Source organism: Pelodiscus sinensis, chromosome 9, assembly GCF_049634645.1.
Source record: "Pelodiscus sinensis isolate JC-2024 chromosome 9, ASM4963464v1, whole genome shotgun sequence".
NCBI lineage: Eukaryota > Metazoa > Chordata > Testudines > Trionychidae > Pelodiscus > Pelodiscus sinensis.
In genome coordinates, this window is record NC_134719.1 from 65,442,510 (window position 1) to 65,452,014 (window position 9,505).

The following is a 9,505-nucleotide window of genomic DNA, read 5'->3' on the forward strand; positions in this document are numbered from 1 at the left end:
GGTGTGTGACCAACCTGCTCTTAAATATCTCCACAACCTCCCCAGGCAACTTATTCCAGTGTTTGACCACCCTGACAGGCAGGAAGTTCTTCCTAATGGCCACTCTAAACCTCTCCTGTCACAATTTAAGCCCATTGCTTCTTGTGCTATCATCCTTGTAACACCCTTAATTGTAGACCCCACCACCAGTCTGGGGAGCCTGCCCTGTTTTCTGACAGTCTGCACTCACAGCTGCAAGCCATGCCAAACCGCATGACACCCATCTGAATGTGAACAAGATCAGGAAACATGTCTTGCTGCCTCCAGTGGTTTCTGTTGTTGCCAGCTGACTCTTTTCTCCAAGACAAGGGAAGAGGGCTCTGTTCTTTGGGGGGAGAGAGTGAGTGTGTGCGTGTGCATCTGTGACCCTGAGCCTCCTCTCTCTGCTTTCTCCATAGGGCAAATTCACTACAGCCAGTGATGTTTGGGCTTTTGGGGTGACACTGTGGGAGACCTTCACTTTTTGCCGAGAGCAGCCGTATTCCCAGCTCTCAGATGAACAGGTCATTGAGAATACCGGAGAATTCTTCAGGGATCAGGGGCGGCAGGTAGGAAAAATGTGGGGAAATACATCCAAGGAAGGGATGTAAAATAACTGATTCAGGGCAGGGTCGGTGGCGGGTGGGTGGGGGAAGATTCCATCTCCATCAAAAGCTTTAGCAGAAAAGCTCCATAAACTTGTACTTTCCCATGTGAACAGAAATAGCGTTAGGCTGAGAATTCAGCATCTAGGTCAGTCTCACTGTAAAGGTGGACGATGAGAGCATGGGAATGCCCGTGCAGATTCCTGCAGCTCTGCAGCCCTCTCTGCCTGGGCTCTTTGAGTGTGTCAAGCTGCTTGTGGTGCCTTATGCTCTGTGTGTGAGACCCGTTGCTGCATTGGGCCCGAACTCTGCGCTGTGCAGGATTGAACCCTTGCATGATCCCAACTGCTCCCCGTGTCCAGACGACAGGAGTAATTAGCTGGCTAATGAGATACCATAAAACCTTGGTATCAAGGTTTCAATTTTTTCCATCACTGGGCAGAATAAATGTTCTGCACCACTGCGTGTGTGGATGTGCACCAGCCACCAATAGAAACACACGCTGCCACCTGTGGGCGTTCTACTAATCAGAGCTGAGTGGTACCTGACTCTCTCCTGGTGGCTGCCCACGCGCTCAGCCTACAGGTGCACTGCTCTGCATCCCATGTCCCATTTCTCTAGCCCGATACATTATGCAGTTCCCAGTAGTCTGGGACCTTGGTCTTTCACTACGATGGGGATACTGACCCCTCCATAATGAGAAATCGAGTTCCCTGGGGTGAATTTGCTCTTCTTTCAGGCTGTCTAAGGATGCCACTAACTCTCTGTCTTGTTTTGAAGACATACCTTCCCCTGCCTGCTCTCTGCCCAGATCCCATCTATAAGCTAATGCTCAGCTGCTGGAGACGAGACACGAAAGATCGCCCCTCCTTCCAGGAGATTCACCGGCTCCTCCAAGCGTCTGCCAGTGAAGAGTGACCCTTTGCTTCGCTTCCGCATCCTGCTCCTCATCCCACCCCCGAACACCCACCTAAACAAACTGAAGCAACCTCACCTGGACTCACAAGACTCTCTGCACAGTGGGTCATCTTCTACTGCACATTAAAACCCACCATGAGCAGGGGAAGAAAGTGAGAAGGAACCAAGCTAGCTCCAATGGCAAAGAGTGAACAAGGGCTATTGACAGATGCGGCATGTTCCTGTTTATCGGTGGATTCAGTCAAAGGATTCTGTTTTCCCCTTTTGGAAGGGGAAATGTAAGTCCCTGTTCTCCAGGAGGAGGGTGCCGGTGTAGGCAGCGTATGCTGGAAATGTCTGTGGACAGGCGCATGCCCCAGGACAGTGTCTGGTAAAGGGCGAGGGTGTGCCCCATGCAGGGAATGCAGTGATGCGGGTGTTGCCACGAAAGCAGAGTGGGACATGCAATTGAAGTTAACACTGACCATGTCTGGACACTTCTAGGCATCAGAGAAGCTCAGTGGATTTAGCATTTGCTGAGTCAGGGTTCCTCCTGTCCTGGCTTGGCTGCAGCCCGAAGGACAGGGAAAAGTTCTGTAGTCGAATGTGCCAGCTGTTGGGCTGGCCTGTGCATTCTGCTTGGTAGTGACTGTTGCCACTGCAAGGGGGGCATTGCTTGCTGAGGAGCACCTGGTTTATAGCATCTGCTGCAGGGTCAATGAGGAATGGCCAAGCCACCCATCTGAAGGAGAGCAGAGGTGCCCTCCTCTCACCCAGCCACAGCCTCTTGTCCCTGAGAAATGCTTTCTCCACCTGCTGTTCATGCTCTCAAGGTAGGGAAATGCCACAGCCACCAGATGAGGGGGTAGGTGCGAGCTCTGCATTTCCTGAGACTCCGTGGTAGAGAGGTTTTAGAACAAACGTTTCATTTCAAAGGGGAACTGGTGATAACCTCCCCTTATTAAGCCCTTCACATTCTTGAGCTGTAATACGTAAAGGAACGGGATGTCGTGCTGCTCTGCATAGCCACTGGCACTGAGGGCTGCTGCTAGCACCCGCTCCTGCCTGCAGTAACCTTGAGTGCCATGATGGCATGGTTTGTTGTGGATAGGATGCATTGCTTAATTTGCCACTAATGAGAGCTCCTCTCCTACCCACCACATCTTGACAGAGGCTCCCTCAGCATGTCCCCTTCTGTTCCAGGGCTGGTCTGACCCCCAGTTGTCCTGGCCTCTCCTAGTACTGGCCACTACATGAACAATTTGGGCAGCCCTGTTTGCTCTGTCAGTTTCCAGTCAGTAGCCACAAAGAGGTTTGCTGATGTGAGACCCACAGAGTATGGACTACACCTCTGGTTCCTACAAGGAAGCCTGTTATTGGCATACAGACCAAGCCTTGAAATCCAACAGAGACAGCAGTTGGTTTAATATGCTCATGCTGAGATGCACTGTTTCCAGTGTATTATAACCGAGCAGTGACAGGGCATCCGTATGAGCGCTGGGCCTACGCTAAGTGAATAAACTATTGCAGGAACATGGGTAGTGTTAAATAGTTACCTACCTCACTTGTCCTGGCATAGTTGGCGTGTCCACAGAGCAGCTCTGTTTTCATGAGACCCACCTTGGCTATCCCCACCCAGCTAGACTTGCAATTGTAGTAGTACCAGTTGTGATGCTGACTGGAATGGCTCTCGAATGCGAGCACCAGCCTCTGAGTGGTGTGTTACACACAAGAAACAAACCTCCACGTGGCTACATGTTCTGTGCATAGATTTTATCAGCCACGTCACAAGGGTGAGCTGCTGAAGCACGGTAACAGCTTTCGCATGGAGTCTCCGACAGCCCTCTGGGACACCCTGTCTGGCTCATCTGCTGATCTGTATTCAAGAGCAAGGCTTGCCAACAGAACTGACCCATTCTGACCAGCTGGAGTTCTATGTCCAGTGTTGGTCACCAGTGTCTAGAGAGGAGGCAGAGACTCTGGAAAGGATCCAGAAGTGAGTGACAAAGATGATCAGAGGGATGGAAGGCAAGTCACACGAGCCAGGCTGAGGGAACCGGGTCTGTTTAGTTTGGAAAGGGGGGCTATGACAGCAGTCTGCAAGTCCTCGAAAGCTGCCATCAAAAAGTGGGAGAAGAGTTCTTCTCTCTTGCCACAGAGGGCAGGGCAGGAGGCAATAGGTTCAAACTACAGCACAGAAGAGTTAGACTGAATCTCAGGAAAAACTGAGTCCTACCGGTGAGACCAGTCAGGCCATGGAACGGGGGCCTAGGGAGGCTGTGGGAGCAACTTCTTTGGAGGTTTCAAAAGGGTGCTGAATCGTCACCTGTGATGGATGGTTTAGACCCAACAGATCCTACACCATGGTGGGGGTTCTTCTGGCTGGTCCTTTTGGTCCCTTCTAACGCTGTGGTTCTGTGACCACAGAAGATCCCAAACTATCAGGGGCTGTGACACGTGATGTTGAATTCCAACCCTTGCCACAAGTTAGAGAGTTGTGGCAAGGGTCTGGAGCCAGGTCTGGTCCCATGCTTAGATATGGAGATTTAGATTCTTGCCATTATTCCCATTCACACCAGTAAGAGGTTGGCAAATGAAATGACCGTTTTTCCCCTCTGGGGTTTCTCACAGCTTGGACCAGCTTTCCTAGAGAATAGATAAATTAAAGTCGATAATTAGGAAAACAATCCGGGTATTTCTGCCCCCAAACTGAACTCCATCATCTTAAAATTGCTGGAGAATGTCTTGATTTTAATTACGTATCATAATTAACTTGGGAGTGTGCATGTGGCTCCACTGCCCTCTGCTGCCTAGAACCAGAAATGGTTCACTATGTGTCATATACTTCACACTGCTGAAAATTAATGGAAACTCTCCAATAGGTCCCATAGCAGGAAACCTGCCTTTTCCTCCTTCCCTATCTCCCATCAATTGGTCTGAGTTCTGTTGCCATCAAACTGCAGGAGACCATAGTGAACAGCAGGGGGACAATTGTAATGTGCTAAGTAGCCATGAACTTGTTACAGGATCAACAATACACTAAGATATTTGCAAGAAATTAATATGAAACCAAAGAGACTCTGCATCAGACTGGTCTAGCCTAAGCAATGTTCGGGGCACCCTTTGCACAGCAGTCATGAAGCAGCAAATGTTGGACTCCAATCAGCACCTGTGGACCAAGACTTAAAAATCTGCTCATCCTTGGGTTCCTGACTGCATGCTGGGGCATCTACGGAAGTGGCTGCATTCCCTGCTTCACCTTTCCCCCCCAAAGCCGGAAGGGCCCAGGAGTCACTGAAATCAGTAGAACTGTTGGCTGCTGTGTAGGATGTCTCAAAATCAGATGACTTCTGTAAGCACCTAACTATAGATTTAAGGTACTAATTAGGGCTGTCAATTCTCGTAGTTAACTCAAAAATTAATCGTGATTTAAAAATTATTTATGATGAATTGTCTTTTAATCACACTGTTAAACAATAGTATACCAATTGAAATGTATTAAATATTTTGGATGTTTTTTCTACATTTTAAAATATATTGATCTCAGTTACAACACCGAACACAAAGAGCACAGTGCTCACTAGGGATGTTAAATTGCGGGTAACTGACTAATCAAATAGTCGATGCAGTTTCCATCGACTATTTGACTAGTCCAGTGTTTCCCAATTGGTGTTCACAGGTTCCGTGAAGAGCCGGCACTCCCCCGCCCTCTCTTAAAGAGACAGAGCTGCGATGGGTATCATGGCGGGGCTTGTTTTTTTTCTTTGCTCGACAAAAAGCGGTGGTGGGGCCTTTTTTTTAAGGCAACCCTAGGGGTTCCATGGCCAAATAAAATTGGGAAACGCTGGACTAGTCGATGGGGCGCCTCTGCCTCTGAAGTGTAGCAATGGCCCTAGGGCTGTTGCTGCACTTTAAAAGTGAAAGTGCTATGTGGAGCGCAGGGTCAGCTGGGGACTCCCCGCTGACTCCGGGCTCTGTGCGGTGCTGCCGCTTTGAAATGCTGCCGGGGAGCCCGGGGTCTGGACCCAGGCTCCACATGGCACTGCCACTTTGAAGTACCCTTTTTCCCCTCCCCCTTGCTGCCTCTTTCTGATAGAGGCAGCTAAGGGGGGGGAGAGCGATCAATAAGCATTTGCTTATCAGATAGTCGACTAGTCCTTTACATTCCTAATATTATTTTTATTACAAATATTTGCATTGTAATAGTGATAAAAGAAATAGTATTTTTCAATTCACCTCATACAAGTACTGAAGCCCAATCTCTATCATGAAAGTGCACCTTACAAATGCAGATTTTTTTTAATGTTACATAACTGTGCTTCCAAAACAAAATAATACCTAGAACCCACAAGTCCACTCAGTCCTCCTCCTTCAGCCAGTTGCTAAGGCACACGAGTTTGCTTACATTTACGGGAGATAATGCTGCCCATTTCTTATGTACAATGTCGCCTGAAAGTGAAAACTGGTGTTTGCATGGCACTTCTGTAGCCAGCATTGCAAGGTATGTATAGGCTAGATATGCTAAACATTTGTATATCTTAGGAGTAGGGAACCTCAGGCCTGGGGGCCAGATGCAGCCTCTAGCTTGCCTGGATCTGGCCCCCAAGCCTCAGGGCCTCCCCCAGCACTGGGTAGCCTGAACTGGCACTCCAGCCCACTGCTGCCCCACCACGGAGCTGGAGCACACAAAATCTAGTAGGCTCTGGTGTGCAAGAGAAACGTGGGGAGTGTGTTTCTCCTTCTCAGTTGGGGGCCATGTCAGGGAGGGTTGGGTTGCTGTTTTGTTTCTCACTTCTGTGCGCCCCTCGACTGATTTGTCTGTGGGTCAATGGCCTCCGACCCCCAAAAAAGTTTCCCCACCCCGGTATTTCCCTTCATGCTTCAGCCATCATTCCAAAGGACCTGCTTCCATGCTGATGAAGTGCATTTAAAAAAAAAAAGGGTTAATTAAATCTGTGACTGAACTCCTTGGGGGAGAATTGTCTCTTGCTCAGTTTTACACCCATTCTTCCAGCTATTTAATGTTACAGCAGTTTCTGATGATGACCCAGCAAATTCTCTCCCTTTTAAGAACACTGTCACTGCAGATCTGACAAAATGCAAAGAAGGTACCGATGTGAGATTTGTAAAAATAGTTACAGCACTCAACCCAAAGTTTAAGATTCAGAAGTGCCTTCCAAAATCTGAAAGAGAGGAGGTGTGAAATATGCTTTTACAACTCATAAAAGAGCAACATTCCCATGTGCAAACTACAGACCTGAACCACCCAAAAAGAAAATCAGCGTTCTGCTGGTGGCATCTGACTCAGATGATAAAAATTATCATGCATCAGTCCAGACTCCTTTGGAGCATGATTAGCATGGACACTCTTAGGCTGTGTCCAGACTCAGGGGTTTTTTCGGGAAAAGTAGCCTTTTCCTGAAAAAACTTCCCCTGCGTCCAGACTCAAGCCGCGTTCTTTCGAAATTATTTCGAAAGAACGCGGCTTTTCTTTCGATGGCGGTAAACCTCGTTTCACGAGGAAGAACGCCTTCTTTGGAAAGTTCCTCTTTCGAAAGAAGGCATTCTTCAATGTAAAGAGGCCGTCTTCGAAAGAGAGCATCCAGACTCGCTGGGTGTTCTCTTTCGAAAAAGCGGATTTCTCTTTCGAAAGAAGCCTGCAGTCTAGACATAGCGTTAGAGAAGAAACAGGTGACTCAGGAGCAGATGGGGTAAACAGAACTGCTTTATTGCCCACGCACGTTTACCTCAGACATTCAACACACCGCCCAAGTGGCAACAAAGTGGCATCAATGACACCCTTTTATCTATTTTAGTATGTTAATTCACACGTCTATTACTACTTTCCCTAAAACCTTATTTAGTAATGTTAACTCCTACACAATGAATATCCCACTATATTAATATGAAAAGTAGGTGATTAATGCAATTATACCCTCCCGTTTGTTGTTTACTGGTTTTTAATTGAATCAGTATTACATACTGTCTTAATCAGCATCTTATAGGAAGGGGGAAAGCGCTTCAACCCTGAAAATGTTTTTACAGACAAATGCGAAGACAATACAAGGCCCTGTTCAGTGCAACCATCTTCCAAGGCTGCCAGGACAAGAGGAAAAATGTGTTTAAAGGGCAATGGCAATGCCTATTCTGGCTAAACCCCTTACCCATTGATGTATAGTCATCCCAGACCTCCATTCATTTTACATATCCCAACAGATACGTCCTCTGGAATGGTGGTTGAAGCATGAAGGGACATATGAATCTGTAGCATATCTGGTATTTAAATATCTTGTGATGCTGGCTACAACAGTGCCATGAAAACGCCTGTTCTCACTTTCAGGTGACATTGTAAATAAGAATTGGGAAGTATTCTTTCTTGCAAATGTCAACAAACTTGTTTGTCTGAGCAATTGTCTAAACAGGTAGTAGGACTGAGTAGACTTGTAGGCACTGAAGTTTTATATTTTGAGTGCTACTGTTTTGTACATTAGTTCTAAATTTGTAAGTTCAACTTTCATTATAGAGTGCACTACAATTATTTGTATTAGGTGAATTGAAAAAATACTATTTATCGTGTTTTTACTCTGCAAATATTTGTAATAAAAATAATATAAAGTGAGTTTTATGCACTATGTATTCTGTATAGTAATTGAAATCAATATAGTTGAAAAAGTAGAAAACATCCAAAATATTTAAATAATGGTATTCTATTATTCTTTAAGTGTTATTAATTGTGATTAATCTTAATCACTTGACAGCCCTAATACTAACTTTAGCCTCCCAACCTTTTCATAAAAAACCTTGGCCATTGACGTTAATGGGAAAACTCTATGGCAACAAGAGTGGGCCCCAAATTGAAAAATGGTGCAATATTGATGCATTTTCAAGGAGGTAAAGAAAAGGGATTTCTGGGTTTGATAGCATAGCTAATTCTTATATGCTGTGTAGTCCCAAGATATTAGAGAGGCAAGGTGAGGTAATCTGTGATATTAACTTATCCATTTGGTCTCTTTAAATAGGTAAAGGTTAACATTCTGCCTGCCTACATTTCCTCTTCAGTTTCACATGGTTACACTCCTCCACTTCCTGACCTAAACTGTTGTGTAGTGTTGATGCAATATTGGCGGCATTCTGCCCCAGAACATGCTGCCTCTCCATGATTTACATGTGTATATAGTTTGTAAAGATGTAACTCTTTGGGTCCTTTGGGACCAAAGAGGCTATAAAAGTGTATGATATAGTAGTTGTTATTAATAATTGTTAAACTTCCTAACAACCATAGGTGCAAAATCCTCTTTTCTCATAACAGAGCAAATGCCTGTTGCATGCAGAAGATCCAGATCTACACTTCTGGCACCTTGTGTTGCTACTTACATATGTGCAATACTGTGCAAAGAGGGTGTGAAATACACCCCATGGGAGTTGGTGGCATTCTGCACATCTTTATTGACACAAGGTACACAGCAGTGGGAAAACGGGCTGTAGGGCTCCTTGATGCAGCTTGGCAATGGGTCTCAATGCTGAATTGGTGAAGCATGGGGAGCTTCATAAAGAGCTTGCCTTTCAGAGGCGTGGCGCACCTGTTGATCACTTTGACTCCTGGGGTAGTTGGGACTGATCAGCATCTCTGCAAGGCAGGCTCAGAAAGGGCACCTTGCCAAAGTCCTCTCCCAGCAGTAAGTTGCCATAGGTGTAAATCCATTTGGTGAGGTGAGGAGGAGGAGGAGAATGTAGCCCCAGATCTAAGTGATGTGGCTGGTTATTGCTCTGTGTCTGTGTTGTAAATACCAAGTTTCTCTGTTTAATGAACCTTGAAGTATGTTTTCCTGCCCTCCCCCTCTGCAGAAAGCATGACTCTGAAACAGTGTTTGAGCTGCTGCTGTGGCTAACAGGTCCTTGTGCTGTACAGCCCAACCCTGTGCAGAGCATGTGAAATGGCATCTTCCATGCCTAGTGCTCCAGCTGCTCACAGAGTCTATCTCCAA

The 9,505-nt window shown here is 46.4% G+C and overlaps 1 protein-coding gene across 4 annotated transcripts in view; it reads left to right on the forward strand.

Moving 5' to 3' along the window:
- The window catches only part of DDR2 (discoidin domain receptor tyrosine kinase 2), a 62,673-nt gene extending 53,168 nt beyond the window's left edge, over positions 1-9,505 (forward strand). For all 4 annotated transcript variants that reach the window (XM_075937092.1, XM_075937095.1, XM_075937093.1 and 1 more), the window contains 2 exons: positions 438-587; positions 1,404-9,505. In XM_075937092.1, the coding sequence (XP_075793207.1) occupies positions 438-587; positions 1,404-1,541 (288 nt within the window). In that variant the 3' untranslated portion in view covers positions 1,542-9,505. The remainder of the gene's footprint in view (positions 1-437; positions 588-1,403) is intronic.